This window comes from Mauremys reevesii, linkage group 7 (genome assembly GCF_016161935.1).
Source record: "Mauremys reevesii isolate NIE-2019 linkage group 7, ASM1616193v1, whole genome shotgun sequence".
Classification (NCBI taxonomy): Eukaryota; Metazoa; Chordata; order Testudines; family Geoemydidae; genus Mauremys; species Mauremys reevesii.
In genome coordinates, this window is record NC_052629.1 from 42763622 (window position 1) to 42780004 (window position 16383).

The 16383-nt window shown below is 40.6% G+C and overlaps 1 protein-coding gene across 4 annotated transcripts in view; it reads right to left on the minus strand.

Annotated features, from left to right (window-relative positions):
* Window positions 1–1464: 1464 nt before the first annotated feature.
* HKDC1 (hexokinase domain containing 1) overlaps window positions 1465–16383 on the minus strand; it is a 37653-nt gene continuing 22734 nt past the window's right edge. For all 4 annotated transcript variants that reach the window (XM_039546982.1, XM_039546981.1, XM_039546983.1 and 1 more), the window contains 10 exons: window positions 15388–15621; window positions 13803–14107; window positions 13002–13150; window positions 12796–12915; window positions 9913–10008; window positions 9735–9834; window positions 7788–7971; window positions 6800–6955; window positions 4127–4360; window positions 1465–2017 (listed from right to left, as the gene is read on the minus strand). In XM_039546982.1, coding sequence (XP_039402916.1) covers window positions 1873–2017; window positions 4127–4360; window positions 6800–6955; window positions 7788–7971; window positions 9735–9834; window positions 9913–10008; window positions 12796–12915; window positions 13002–13150; window positions 13803–14107; window positions 15388–15621 — 1723 coding nt within the window. In that variant the 3' untranslated portion in view covers window positions 1465–1872. The remainder of the gene's footprint in view (window positions 2018–4126; window positions 4361–6799; window positions 6956–7787; window positions 7972–9734; window positions 9835–9912; window positions 10009–12795; window positions 12916–13001; window positions 13151–13802; window positions 14108–15387; window positions 15622–16383) is intronic.

Sequence of the window (16383 nt, forward strand, 5' to 3'; positions counted from 1 at the left end):
AAATGGAAACAATCTGATTTTTAAAATTTGAATGGGGAGGAAAGACTAGAAGGAAAACAAGAACCAGAGAAATTAACGTGGCCTTGTTCTAGAAAACATTCCTGGGACATGGCGATTAAAAGAGGTGTAATGAGGTGGTCTGTCCCTTTAAAGGCTGAGGGGCAGGGAGCTAGGGTGACCAGATGTCCCGATTTTATAGGGACAGTCCAGATATTTGGGCCTTTTTCTTATATAAGTGGCTATTACCCTCCACCCCCGTCCCAATTTTTCACACTTGCTATCTGGCCACCTTACAGGGAGCAGGGAGCCTGTTCTGAAGAGAAGCCCAGCAAGCAGGTGCTGGGAAGCGGCCAATCCAGCAAGACAGCATTTTGTGATTGGATCTGATTCACAGGTGGAGGCTATAAATAAGGGCCCCAGGCCATGAAAGAGCCTGAGACCAAAAAAACAGGTGAGAGTACACTCTCATATGGGCTGCAGCTGATTTTTGTACAATACATCCACTTTCTAACCGTATGTGGGGTGCACTGTATTATAACTAGTCTGGAACCAAGACAGTAAAAATGTAGTAATTAGGGCTGTCCATTACTTGCAGTTAACTCACGCAATTAACTCAAAAGATAGTGATTAAAAAATTAATAGCGATTAATCACAATTTTAATCACACTGTTAAACAATAGAATACCAATTCTATATAAGAAAAAGGCCCAAATTGAAATGTATTAAATATTTTTGATTTTTTCTACATTTTCAAATACAAAGTATACAGCACTCACTTTATATTATTTTTATTACAAATATTTGCACTGTAAACATGATAAACAAAAGAAATAATATTTTTAATTCACCTCATACAAATACTGAAGTGCAATCCCTTTATCGTGAAAGTGCAACTTACAAATGTAGCTTTTTTTGTTACATAACTGCTCTCAGAAACAAAATAATGTAAAACTTTAGAGCCTACAAGTCCACTCAGTCCTACTTCTTGTTCAGCCAATCGCTAAGAAAAACAAGGTTGTTTACATTTACGAGAGATAATGCTGCCTGCTTATTTACAATGTCACCTGAAAGTGAGAACAGGCATTCACATGGCACTTTTGTAATAAAAAAATAAAATATAAAGTGAGCACTGTACACTTTGTATTCTGCATTGTAATTTAAATCAATATATTTGAAAATGTAGAAAACAATCCAAAATATTTAAATAAATGGTACTCTATTATTGGTTAATGGTATGATTAAGTTTTTAATCTTTCAATTAATTTTTTCAATCATGCGATTAATCGAGATTAATTTTTAATCACTTGACAGCCCTAGTAGTAATACATGTTTCATTGAACATAATGTTTCATTGGACATAGTTAGTTAATTTATTCCAATTTGTATATCTATTTTAAAAAACAAAAATGAACAAATATACCCACTAGAGATGTACAGTACCAGAATCTCGATAGCAGACCAAGCTAAGGCTAAAAACCCCTAAACCCCTGAAAAATCTGGGTGACAAACTCACAGGTTAACATTAGTGGGGCAGGAGGATCAATTAAGCACTTCAAAGGCTGATTTTTGGAAAAAAAATTACATTTATGTGACCTGCTCTATCACACTATGTATGGCATTCGGTCATGTAGCAGCAATGAGTCTATTGTAATAACCCAGAATGTAGTGCTAACTAGCATGAGGATACCCCAACCTCCACCCAAGTTACGGTGGGTCAAAGATTTGACTTGTTCTGCATTGGTGGTGGTTCTAGTCTAGCTGCTAGCTAATAGTGGGTATTTCTTGTTGGTCTCCACCCAAGTTATTTTGTGTAGTCATTGAGCAAATCTCTAATGCACTTGTACAACTGTACTTAAATATTTATCTTTGTTTTTAATTTTCTCCAACATTATGCAATCTTTTTGCCACAGCAGTAATTAGGGCAGCTCCCTTTCCACTTCCATCTTCAGACAGCATGAAAGTCACATCACACTGAGGTGCCATTTCTTTCACTGTTTCCCGTAAAATCCCAGAAAAACTAAAAGAAAAAAAACACACTTTACAATGTGTAAATGGACTGATCATTTCTACTTGTTTATAAATTATTTAAATCACCACTTATTTAATTTTATGTATTCTGAAATTTTCAGTTTGCTGATTTTATGCTAATGATTATCATACACGACCACCATAATGTACCCCCAGGAATAAGAGATCCTGAGTGCATCCATGTTGTTCACATCCTTTCTTCACTAACCCAGACTAAAAAAGGTTTGTTTCACCTATAGGAAGCAAGGGGCCAAACAAATAAGACAGCGCATCAAACAACATCTTCCTTTGGTTCTCCCCACGTCCCTTCAGTATGTTCTGCCTCTTACAACAGGAAACAAACAAATTCTTCCATCCTGTGAGATTGTGAGAGAAGAGGACCCATTTCTTCAGAGGGAACCATATGTCACTTAATGTTGTTTCTCTCTCTAGCACGCAGCAGCAGGCAACACTGGGTTCCAGATTCTTTTAATATAAAGAAGCACTGAGGCCTTCTGTGGCGCTACTAGTCTAGCCAGCTCTTTGCCATCTCACCCATTGTACTTTATGGGAATTTCACTTTGCCTGTTCCAAGGGGTGCAATAGTGAACATGGAGCTTTTTAGGTGGCAAGGGGTTCTGATGAAGAAGTCCCATCAGGAGCTAATGCAGAAATTTGTACTGCAGGAGACTCAAAAGAGAAAAGAAGGGAAGAAGAGATGCCAAAAGAATCTACCCCAATATAATGCCACCCGATATAACACGAATTTGGATATAACGTGGTAAAACAGCCCCGCTCTGGGGGGGCGGGGCTGCCCGCTCCGGCGGATCAAATGAAGTTCGATATAATGCCGTAAGATTTTTTGGCTCCTGAGGACAGCGTTATATCGGGGTAGAAGTATAGTTAAATCTATGGAAACATTTCCATAGCCTAAGTTTGTCAGTTGGGAAATGGCAACTATAAATTCCTCTCTATAAAATGTGTGAAAAGTTAACGTAATCTGGAAACATTTTAACTGCAAACAAAAAAAAGTGGCACTTCCCCATCTTGGTCACAGTTTTCATTTTCAGTTTTCCTATCTTCCCTACCATCATGAACTGAAGAGAGCAGAGAAGCCTTATATTTTAGAAACTACTGAGGATGATAGGCAGTCTTCCTTCTGCAAAGCGGGTCTTCTGATGCGGCTAGTTTGGCAGCAAATTCTACACCTTCCTCTACCCTCGTTAGACCTCATTCACGGAACATGGATGTAACCTCAGCAACTAGCGTAACCTTCCATTTGAACAAGGCCACCTCTTTGGCAAAAATTTGGCCAAAGTCATCACCAAAAATGTTAAAGGTCCAAAATGCCAAAGATTAATTTAGAATCATTAGAAACTTCTTCCGTTACAGGTTTCCAGCATGAAGATTTCCTTTTGACTGAGATTGGGAGGGGAGCCGGGTTTCTCCCCCTAACTGGAATTTTAATACATTTTAAGCATCCAAAAAGGCCATAAAAAAAGGAAACGTTAAGGATAATACATGTGCTAAATGAACCAGAGAGGCATACAGTGTTTGACAGATGCAGCTGTTGGCTTGGCACAAGAATAGAGCTGACTTACTATAAATTAATGAGATGATAAATATGCCTTTATATTGCATTATTAGTTTTTATTATAAGAGAATACATTTATATTGTATTCTCTTCTAGGGACCAACCAGGTCAGCACCCATTGTATCTAGGCATTTATACTGTATAAAAAGAGTTTAGGTAGTTTCTAAATGTATTTAACTAAAAAGAGAAACCTTAATTTCTTGCTTGCTGTGGAAGCTAAGATTGGAAACTAGCTCTTCTGTTTAACTCAGAATCAATCATTACAACCTCAGCAGCAAGCTTCCCTTTCTTCAGTCAAGCTGCTTTGAACTAATACAGTACAAGGCGGCACTGCTTTGAGCCTCTCTCTTGGCAGTTTTCAACCCTTAGACCAAATTAATAAGTAGACTTCAGGGATACACATTCATTTCTTGAGGATAACCTTTCAGTTTCTATAATCTAAACATACTATTGAATACAGGTTTGTTTGTTTTCTTCATGGACTCTTAAGTCAACACTAAAGCAAAGAAGGAACAAAGTACTCACTGCGGGTGTAGTTTGTATAAAGTTCCATCCACTCCAACAGTGATTTTCAAGTGCTCTAGATTTCTGTTTTCTCTCTTCTTCTCTACTATAGCAGCCAGTCCTGCTCCACATAGCTGGGCTGCTCTCTTTGAAACAGCACCACACACCTCCTTTACGATAATGCTGTCATCACAAGTGCTGTCCAATCCAAGCTCCTGCAGAATTCTTCTAACCTGAAGAAGGGCTAGCCGGTCACTGTGTTCATACAAACACAACAGCAACTTTTGGTTAGGAGATACTGTGTGTACTTTCGGATTTTTAGTCTTACAAATGAAACCAAATTGTTAGAGATTAGCTCTGAAGAAAAGCCCAAACACCCTTAATTGGGAGGGAGGTTCTGACTGGAATCCAAAGCCAAATTTTCCATCTTGAGCCCTTCTGTAATTGCTATGAATACCACTTAAGAGGAATGAGGTAGTTTTTAAAGGGCACAAATAGCTGTTGGGCACTTCTCATTGAAAATCAGTAGGAATTAGGCACCTCACTGCCATTTCTGCCTTTGAAAAATCTACCACCAATGGGTCACAAGTCAGCCACCCTATTTTTTTTAGCATCTTTTCCTTCAGGATCAAAAAGTGATTTTACTCTGAAGATCACGGACAAGCACCCACACACATGCATACACATGTATATTCATAGCACAGTTCTTTTTTGTAATCCATTATTAATACTCTTTTTGTAAAGGTAGTAACACTTGAGTGCCTCAGCAAACACTGTGAATGAGATAAAGGCTGTGCATGGTGGTAGGATTTTTAAGATGACATGGTTAGATAAGAACGGGGATAATTACTCTTAACAATTACAGAATAGTTATGCAACTCCCTTCCCCTCCCCCTCCCCCCCCCCCCGGCTCCTATTTTTAACAGGCTTCCAGGAAGGGGAATACTCCATGTTTTTGTGGGGGAATCACAGAATCATAGGACTGGAAAGGACCTGGAAAGGTCATCTAGTTCAGTCCCCTGCACTCATGGCAAGACTAAGTATTATTTAGACCATTCCTGACAGGTGTTTGTCTAACCTGCTCTTAAAAATCTCCAGTGATGAAGATTCCACAACCTCCATAGGCAATTTATTCCAGTGCTTAACCACTAATGTCCTAATGTCCAACCTAAACCTCCCCTACTGCAATTTAAGCCCATTGCTTCTTGTCGTGTCTTCAGAGGTTAAGAACAATTTACCTCCTCCTCCTTGTAACATTTTATGTACTTGAAAACTGTTATGTCCCCTTTCAGTTTTCTCTTCTCCATACTAAACAAACCCAATTTTTCAATCTTCCCTCGTAGGTCACGTTTTCTATACCTTAGTCATATTTGTTGCTGTCCTCTGGACTTTCTCCAGTTTGTCCACATCTTTCCTGAAATGTGGCACCCAGAATTGGACACAATACTCCAACTGTGGAGTACAGTGGAAGAATTACTTCTCATGTCTTGCTTACAACACTCCTGCTAATACATCCCAGAAAGCTTTTTTGGGATGTTGGGGGGGGGGGCAACAGTTTTACACTGTTGACTCATATTTAGCTTGTGGTCCACTATGACCCGCAGATCCCTTTCCGCAGTACTGCTTCCTAGGCAGTCATTTCCCATTTTGTATGTGTGCAACTGACTGTTCCTTCCTAAATGGAGTACTTTGCATTTGTCCTTATTGAATTTCATCCTACTTACTTCAGAACATTGCTCCAGATCATTCTGAATTTTAATCCTATCCTCTAAAGCACTTGCAACCCCTCCCAGCTTGGTATCATCCACAAACTTTGTAAGTGTACTCTCTATGCCATTATCTAAACCATTGATGAAGATACTGAACAGAACTGGACCCAGAACTGATCCCTGTGGGACCCCACTCGGCATGCCTTTCTAGCTTGATTGTGAACCACTGATAACTACTCTCTGGGAATGGTTTTCCAACCAGTTGTTCACCCACCTTATAATAGCTCCATCTAGGTTGCATGACCTTCTGATAAACAAACAAACTAAGAAAATATGAGACAGTATCCAAAGCCTTACTAAAGTTAAGATAAACCATATCTGCTGCTTCCCCCTTATCCACAACACTTGATACTCTGTCAAAAAAAAAACTATTAGGTTGGTTTGATATGATTTGTTCTTAACAAATCCATGCTGACTATTACTTATCACCTTATCATCATCTAGGTGTTTATATCCTCCATTTTCTTTCCAGGTAGTGAAGTTAAGATGACTGATCTGTAATTCCCTGGGTGTCCTTATTTCCCCTTTTTATACATAGGCACTATATTTGCCCTTGACTATTGAATATTGCCATGGAATATTGACTAGGGGTTATAGAAGGGATCGGGGCCAGGACTCTTACAAAATGATGAGCCTCGACGTAAACCTGGCTGGTCACAACCTCTCTGTGCCTCAGATAATCTCTCTTTAAAATGGATATAATACTTACTCCACATAAGCCACATAGCTATGCCAATGCAAGTCCCCAGTGTAGACCAGCCCTCAGACAAATTCCATTTACTTCAGTGGGAGCAGTGCCCAGGGAAAGATTTCAAGATTTGGGCCAGTATTTTGTCACTTCCTGACCGCAATAGCTCATATTTGCACAGAAGCAATTGGCAATGAAAGAAGACAGAAACCACCTCACTCTAATGAATTACTTTACCTTTCAATATGAGACAGGAATTTTGTTTCAAATATTCCTCTTGTCCTGAGCGATTCTGAAATCTGACCTCTGAACAGAAGTCCATGTTTGGTTAAGTCAATCAAAATTTGCCTCACTATTTCACCCAAATACATTCCACTGGTCATTTTTTCATACCTATTTTACAAAACATATTAATAAATAATTACAAATAATTAAAAGATGGCAAATTAATTCTGTTTAATACCATTGGTAGTACACACTATAACCACCCCCTAAAAATATTAAAAACTCGGGTAATTCCACTACCTAAACTCACTGCTGCTTGGCTGTTAAAAAAAAACACAACTAATTATGTTACAATTACTTCAAACACAAACACTAGTTACAATATTTCATGTTCTAAAGAAAATAAAGAAATTAGAAAGCACACACAAAATATTAAATATAATGCATTGATTGATGTCCCAGTTTTAGATTAACTAACATTTTACTCAGCTTCCCCCACCTTTAACTTTGGTGGCTGATACAAATTGGCACTTAGATCCAGATCAGTTCTGGCCTTGCAAAACCAAACTCAGCCTCCTCAACTCATTTTTTGTAGGATTTATTTTGAAGTTTGTTTTCGATACAAAACTTTCATAATTAACCTTATTTGGAAAGTTGATTATTCACAGTTGATTATTTTATCCTAGTGTCAAGCCAAGTGGAACAATAAAGTGAAAGGATGACAGGACGATACAGTCATGCTTATGGTTTGCATATATGTCTTAAAAGGTGTTCAGTTTTGCAAATCACCTGTTTTAGCAATGTTGATGTGGGGACAGAGAAATAATTTAGTCCAGATATAAAGAACATAGGCAATCTGCATGATTTATAGTTTGGCAAATGAATTACGATACCAAAATCTCCTTGTAAATTGTTTAAAAAAAAATAAATAAAGACAGTTCAGGTTCAGCGAAGTTGCAGTAACCTATTCATCATTTAAAAACAATAAAATCAGCTTTACCTCTGTTTCCCAGGATTTAATGAACCCTCATCCACTTCTTTATCATATTTTGTTCTGATACTATCAATGCACCCATTGTCACCAAATCCTCCCCATTCCGTGTTAATGCACATTTTCCCTTCATTCCCTTCCACGATTTCAATATTCTTCATCTCTTCCATGTAGCACACGTTGCTACCTGTTCCTGGGAGAAAGCAACAGGGCTTCAGTCACATCTAGTTACAGAGTAGCTGAAAAGCATAGAAGGAAATCATGGTGCCTACACTGTGAAATATTTAAATGTCACTCTCCTGAACCAGATCCGTATTACAAAGATATCCCAAGATCTTAATAGAAATCAGTGTCAACAAGTGACCTTTCTGATAGTATCTTCTCCATTACTGAAATACAAACATTCAGAACTGAGGTAGGTTTTCCACAGAATATGCCACAGAAATTAAGAGTACTGGAGATTTCCTATTACTGCAATGCCCTCATGGGAAGTTCACTGGAGAAAAGGAGATGGACTAGGAAGGCACAGAGTCAGGTGACTGAATACTACCCAATTGATATTTGCATCACATTTTGCAGGCCAGACAACTCATGCTACTGTAAAAGTTATTTGGCTCAACCATACTTTGTTTTATTCCATGTTCATGCATCTACATATCATATTTGCTTGTCCAGTGTTGCTGCACACTGGCCAGGCATCTTTATTTGCCTAACTACAATGAACCCTGAGTCATTTTTTTCGGAGGATACACCAGATTCACAGCTCATCTCTGCATGTGAACACATTCTCCAAAAGAACATAACATCTGAATCTAAAAATAGTTAAGCGGGCAGAGCATCATCTTCAGTGCTTAATTTGTGCCAGGGCTGGGCCCTGGCATCTCTGGGCTTTCCACATCAGTTATGAAAGTAAATCAATTGCTTGAGCCATGGCACCTCTTTCACTGTGAATTAAGCACTAATCATCTTCCTACAATATTAAGCACAGTCTCTAAGGATTCCCTCATTATATTCTGCTTTAAACACCCTTTCCTGTCCTCACCACACATAAGGCTTACAGGCTGACCACTCAGGGTGTGTCTACACTGCCCGTGTTACAGCGTGGCCATGGCAGACATGGGCAGTGTAGTCAAACTATCGCTGGGGGAGAGCTCTCCCGGCAATTAAAAAAAAAACACCCAGAACGAGGGGTGGTAGCTTTATCGCTGGGGTCCGGCACTGTCTATCCTGGCACTTTTCAGCGCTAATACTTTTGTTGCTCAGGGGTGTGTTTTTTCACACCCCTGAATGACTAAAGTTTTAGCACTGAAAGTAGCAGTGTAGACACAGCCTTAAATTGTAGCACTAGAGGAAGAGATGAAACTTCATCCAGAACATGTCACAGCCTTTCCCCCAGCTATATTCACAGCCCCAGGGTGGTGTATTAGAAACAATGAAAATTACAAGCCATCACTTTAAATCCTGGTCCAGCTTGCAGGCTAGAGACTTTGTAGGAAAGTGTGTGATCAATCTATACCTCGCAGAGTCAGTTTGCAGAAAGCTAGAGTAAGGTGGGGTGAGCTGTGTTGCTCTGTTTTAGTGATCAGCCTATTTTGTTTCCCTCCATTTGGGGTTTTTTCTGTGTCCTGAATTCTAAGAAATAAAGTAGTCTTATTTTAAAGCTTTCCAGCAGAAAACATTTAATGTTTGTATCCAATTTATCTGTTTGTATAGGTAGGTTGTGAAACATAACACGCTGTCAGTCCAGTGACTGAAAATTAGTTAATCCCATTCTCCTACATCCTGGGGCAGATCATTAACACTGAGCTATCAAACTAGCACAAATTCTGCAGACATTAATAGTTCTAATGACAGAATTTATCTGTCTCAGTGGTAAGAGTTTTTTCTATCACAAATCAACTGATCGTTGAAATATTTTGCTTTCATTTTAAACAAGTAATTTGACTAGTATTTTACCTGCAATAAAGCCAATTTCACAATTTGGATCCTCATAGCCACACGTCATCATTGTCCCAACAGTGTCATTTACCACTGCTACAATATCCAAGTCAAACTCCTGCAATGGAAATCATATTATTTAGAAAGGGGTGCAGCTGTTTTAACAAACCAAATAGATAGGAATAGAATTCCTTACATTTCTGCGTTTAATGGCCTCTCTTAGCATATCAACAACATCCTCTCCTTCACAGTCTGTTGCCTTGAAACCTTTTGTCCACTCCACAAGTGCTCCCTGTAACAGAACAGCAACAAAAATGACAAATATAGTTTGATGTGAATCCTGTGCACTGAATGGGGCAGGTTCATGTGGAAAAAGTAGTAGATAAGCATGTAATTAATGACTGTATCATTTACACAAGGGGGCTGAATTAAGGTTGCACAGGTAACCTTCATTCTGGCATTTCCTAACATTTGAGTGCTTGACTTTTGCAAACTTAATAATGTTCTTTTAATGCAGTTTTTTTATGTATAATATGTTTTTGGCCCGTGTAAAACCGAGCTTCCACTGTGCTGACTCCACTTGCAAAGGCGGATTTACCATGTAACAAACAGTGCGGTAGCACAGAGCCCCCAATGGCAGGGGGGGGCCAAAATGCAGGACAAATCTCATCTGACAACCTGCCCATGAGTCCAGGCCGGCGGCACAGCAGCTCAGGCAGGCAGGCTGCCTGCATTCCATGGCCAGTGGCCCCACGTCACTCCCGGAAATGGCGAGCTGCCTGCACATCTCTGCGTGCCCCTGGCAGGGGGGAGGCAGTTCCATGCACTGCCCCCGCCCAGGCAGCTCATGGAGACCCACTGCCCCTGGCAGGGGAGAGGCAGCTCCATGCACTGCCCCCGCCCCAGGCAGCTCATGGAGACCCACTGCCCCCCTTCCCCGAAGCGGCACACAGAGACGTATTAGCAACAGTGCAGCAGGACTAAGGCAGCTCCCTGCCCGCGTTGCCTCCCTCCCTCTGTGCTGCTACCGGAAGCAACTGACATGTCCCTGCAGCCCCAGGGTGGAGGAGAGAGTCTCCATGCGTTCCCCCCACCCCGAGCACCAACTCCGCAGCTCCTATTGGCTGGGAACTGCGGCCAATGGGAGCTGCGGAAGCAGTGTGCAGAGACTCCCCTGCCCCCTGCCTAGAAGCTGCTTCCAGCAGGGTGTGCTGGTTGCTTTCAGAGCTGCACAGCCCAAGGTAAGCGCTGCTCCTGACCCCTACCATCCCCCTGCCCCAGCCTAGAGCCCGACCCAGCACCCAAACTCCCTCCCAGAGCCTGACTCCTACACCCCAACCCTGTGCCTCAATCAAGGTACCTCACTTTATTTTCCTTTACTTCCTATTACTTATAATATAGGAGCAGGATGAAGAAAAAAAGAATGAAAAACGTGGCAGGGGAGATACGAGAGAATGTTCTTTTTCTTGGCTCGGTCTAGAGGGGAGGCCCCAAAAATGAAGCTGCGCACAGGGCCCCACTAACTCTAAATCCCCCACCGGTTTGCTATTGACAGCTTTACTCCATGGTTTATTAAGATTCTGAACCATGCGTGCAGCACAAACACTGGTTCAATTTGTAAAGTTATGTCCCTAAATACTAGACATTACCAAGGTGTAGCTTGTTACCAGAAGAGATACACAATTAGATCGGAAGAGATAGCCTCACATATGCCATTATTATTTGACCACGTTTGTGAGTGAACTATGACAAGAATTATATTTACTGTAAATAATTAAGCAATCAACTTAATGAGTTTTAAGAAATTTCCATTGCAAATTTTCTGCTCATTTGATGAGTAATACTGGGGATTTTTATCTAGGTTACCTTGTGAGTTGTTTTAACTTGAAGATAAATAATCTGATCCCACTGATGAAGTTTTGAAGTTATGCTAAAAATAACTAGCTTTCCATTGTGCAACCAGTATTATACAGACTGCTCAATATGAACCAATGACAGTTTATGAACAATGTTGAAATCATAGCTGTTAATTACACCAAGTTTTTAAAAAAAACAAGGTGAATTTAAGATAGAAAATTCTTGTCACAGGAAGAGATGAAACAAACTGGCCTAGAGGGTGCAAGCCCTGACTCGGATTTATAGCTCATAAATAATCTGTCATTTTGGCTGCATTCATTTTCCCATCACTCACTAATTTGCTTCATATTTGAAAGGCAGAGCGATAAATAGTTCTGTTATAACCAAGTCCTTAGGCTGAAGTTCCAATGTATGTAGTTGGGGATTTTTTTTGTTTTTGTTGTTCCTTCCCCCCCCCCCTTTCCCCCTATTGGTACAACAGGTTTAAAATAAACCAAGCATTGAATCTCCTTTCAAATTTTTACAGAGTCTAAGTGTCAAATCAGAGCACAAAGGGGGAGGAAGTATCATGAAAAGCTGCTTGATGATCAATCAAAATTCAACCCTTCACTGTGAATGATTAAGTTCAACTCTGCCCACTGGTGCACCACAAAATGGAATAAATAAAGTGTGAAAAAAGACACTGAGTGCAGATATCTTTTTTTCTGTTGCATACTTCTGAAAACACTTAATTTTTAGCTGAAAAAGTAAGATTAGGAGACTAATCTCCATTGGTATTATCAATCCGAAGGAGAGCAAGAGATTTCGGACCCATTAAAAACATGTAAGATCATTTAGTAGTCCATCATGGCTTCCTCTTCTTGCTCTGTAAGTAGCCAACTGGCTGAATGAGCCAATATTCAGAATGAGTAAGGGTGGCAAAATCTGCCAGTATATATACTTAGAATATTTGTGTGTGTGTTTATAGTGTTTTTTTCATCTCTATTTTATATGAGGCAATTCATAAATCTAAGAATCTACCCTGAATCTTATTTAAAACCTTGTAAATCCTTGCTTGTAAAAAATACAAATTTTTAAATGCTGGATTTAAAATGAAGGGTTTCTGCGTTAAATGACTGAACAGAGACTAGTTAAAAAAATCCATCAAAATGATCCAGCACTTTTCTAATAGGAATCAGACCTACTGTAGCTATTCAACACTGTTTTGTGTTCCAGTCCTTACCTTATCAATGCTAGCTTGCCTGCAGGGGAAAGAGAATGTGAAGCCCAAAGGGAGACGTGCACCTTTAATTCCCATGTACTCCAAAAACTCTGCTATGCACTGGACAATGTGATCAAAGAGCTGGAAGAACAAAAGCCATGTGTAAAAACCAGCACACATTTAGTGAACAATAACGTGGCAAAAATAATAACCAGTTTGGACGTTACCTCTTCCCCTGTTCCTTGCATAATTTCCAAAGGAATGGCAAAGATTTTATTATACATTCTCACGGATTTTCTTCTCCCACTTCTAATTTTGACAAGCAGAACTCTGAAATTTGTTCCCCCAAGATCAAGTGCAAGGAATTTTCCTTTTTCTGTATTGGAAAAACAAATATTTTTTTCAGTGCTTCTCAACAGTTAGACATAGTACTTCTGCCTAGTCAGAACATGCAAGCTACGGGAGCCATTACAGCACACCACAAATACTGGGTAAGAGCTGACTGGGAACTCTAATTCACATCCTGCAGAAAATTCCCAAGTTTAAAAGGTGTTCCAAAAGGGAATGGAAAATAAGATATCAAAATTTTGTAGAACGGGAATTCCAAAAATTTGTTTAGAAAAAACACTTATTTTGTTTCAACCTTTTAAAAATGTTTCAAAAGCTTCCGGGAGCCCCAGCAGCCCACCCAGTGGGGAGCTCAGCAGTTCAAGGAGCTTGGGAGCCAAGACTCTGAGGGCTACCAAGCTGCCAAAGAGCTAGGAGAGCCTTGAAACCCTGGGAAACCTGCCTGCAAGGCAGCCTGCCTGGTAAACTGCAGGAGAACCAGGGACTCTGTCAAGGCTGTCAAGTAGCCAGGAGCTTGGAAGCCCTGGGAGACTGAACTGCCAAAGAGACAGGAGCATTTCACAAGACATTTAAATTCTGATGAATTGGCAATTTCCAACAGAAAAATGTTCCAGAGGAAAATTTCCAACCAGCTCTACTATGTAACCTTACATTTGTGTGTGCCTTACAAAGATCCTTACCTGTTCCATCCGGTGTTCCACAAACATAAGTTGGTAACATTTTCACTGTGGCAGTCACATGTGTTTCTTTCTTCAGTCCATATTCCAATTCTTCCCTCATTTTATTTTTCACTTCTATTAGATTCTCCTTGGAAAGTTCAAATGATGCTAGAATCTCATCAATTTGTTTGCGCTGAGATACCAGTCTGCATGCAACTGCAGTTACCATGGCTGCTCCCTTCCCACTGCCACTTTCAGAGAGAAGAAATCGGACATCACAGTTTGGGACCAGCCTTCTCACAACCTTATGCAGGCGTTTAGGATATCTAGAAGAAAAATCATTGCCTTAGACCCTTGCAAAATATTGTGTGTATAATATACATGTACAAAACCATACACATCTATAATAAACACACAAAAAACTTCCTAAGTACAAAAGGAGAATTAGCTAAATGCAACCCAGGGCTGCCCAGAGGATTCAGGGGGCCTGGAGTCTTCGGCGGCGGAGGCCCCACCACCGAATTGCCACCGAAGACCCTGCACTTCAGCGGCGGGTCCCAGGGCGGAAGGACCCCCTGCCGCGGGTCTTCGGGGCACTTCAGCAGCAGGTCCTGGAGCGGAAGGACCCCCTGCCGCCAAAGACCCAGTGTGGAAGGACCCCGCCGCCGCCAAGACCCAGAGCGGAAGAAGCTCTGGGGGCCTGGGCCTCGCGAGAGTTTTCCAGGGCCCCCAGAGTGAGTGAAGGCCCCCCCTCCAGGGGCCCCGAAAAACTCTCTTAGGGGCCCCTGCGGGGCCCAGGGCCTGGGGCAAATTGCCCCACTTGCCCTCCCCCTCTGGGCAGCCCTGATGCAACCTCAGAAATTAAGAGGGGGAATGGGTGTGCAACTCTTGTTTTCTGGTTATTGGCAGCTACAGTTGGTACTGTAGGTGAGAAGGAATTATTGGCAACATCCCCCATGATCAAATCCATACAAATAGGCTATAATGAAATTAGACCTTAAAGTCTTGCTACATTGGTGAGTACAAGTGGGAAGAAGATCCTGGGGAGAAGGAAGGCCCCTATATGACACATTGGGGAGGGTGTAGAGATAGGCCTTAACCAGACAAGTTACAACTTGCCACCTTCTCAATTTTGTGGAAGTGTAGGTGTAGATTCAGATCCAAGCTTTGAATTCGGGCCCCTCTTTCCATAATGTGCCAAATCTGAACACTCTAGAATTTGGGTAAGCTTGATTTAGATTAGATTCTGGATCCAAACTTCTCCACTCAGGTACACCCTCTAGTTAAGAAGAAATGGTGCTACAGCTAATAAACCGAAGGTTCAAAATAGAGAAATGAATTAGGATAGAAAGTTAGTTTGAAAATTCCATGTGATAGATCATAATAAAATGTATTTTGTTGATTGTTTGCTAGAGGGGCTGTTTTTATTTGTTTGTTTTACAAAAATTCTTTCAGATTTATAGATTTCATGTTCAAGTATTGTCTCAAAAGGATGAATGGTAAACAAGACATGTGGTGAATAGATTGGGGGAGGGGACGGACAATGTTCATAACCTTTGCTAAATAACCCAGACAAAATAATATAGCAGCTAGGCAGCTTACTTACTGAGGGTGTGTTTTATACAGAGTTCCATCTATTCCAACAGTAGTTCTCAGTCGTATTAGTTTTTTATTTTCTCTCAGACGGGTCAGTATTGCTGCTAAGGCAGCAGCACAGAGATTTGCGGAGCGAAACGAAACAATGGTGCAGACATGCTGAACAGCAATGCAATCTTCTTCAGAAGGAGTCAGGCCCAGTTCCATCAGTATCTCCTTAGTGTTTTGGAGACCTTCTTTATGTCTAACACCAAACAAAGAAACATACATTAACCTATACCAGAATAATTGTGTTCGGATGTGACTAACAGAAAACAACACAGACTTAGGTCACAAGAGATTAGGCAATTTCCTGAGAGCACTGGTTCTATGTGCTTCATAGATTACTAGTGGTCCAGAGATGATTTGCTTCCAATCTGCAGTGAGCTGGCTGATTACAGGTTGAAAGCTTCTCCTGTTCATTTTTCATCGTTTAAGGTTTCTTGCCATGAATCAGGTTGTCCAACCAAATAAAATTAGAAAGTCTCAGAAGGCCTGATACAGCCTAATGAAAGTCAGTGAAAAGATTCCCATTAAGTTGACTTGACCCTTGAATAAACAGGGGAGGGTGAGTTATGTTTAACAAACATTAAACAAGCTGCTCCTTTTCTGTATCACTTCCACCCTTGTCTGCGTTCTCAGGTTTTAGATTACTATTAGAAGTAGAACTGGAGCACTACATGCTAATATTCAAGACAAAATGCTCTGTTTTACAGATAAATGTGCATTTGTTGCTTTTCCCTTAAAGAACATAATAAAGTCATGGTCCATTTTGTGGCTGCAATATGGCCCATGTTTAAAACTGAAACACCAGAAACAGTTTTCAAACACTACAGACAGTCATCAATGACATGGGCTGTCTGCAGATCCATAAATGCTCTTTATCCAGCCTTATAAACCCAAACATAACAACAAGCATGAATACATAAAGCCTTCCACTCTTCTGAAACACTGAAAACAGCTTGGT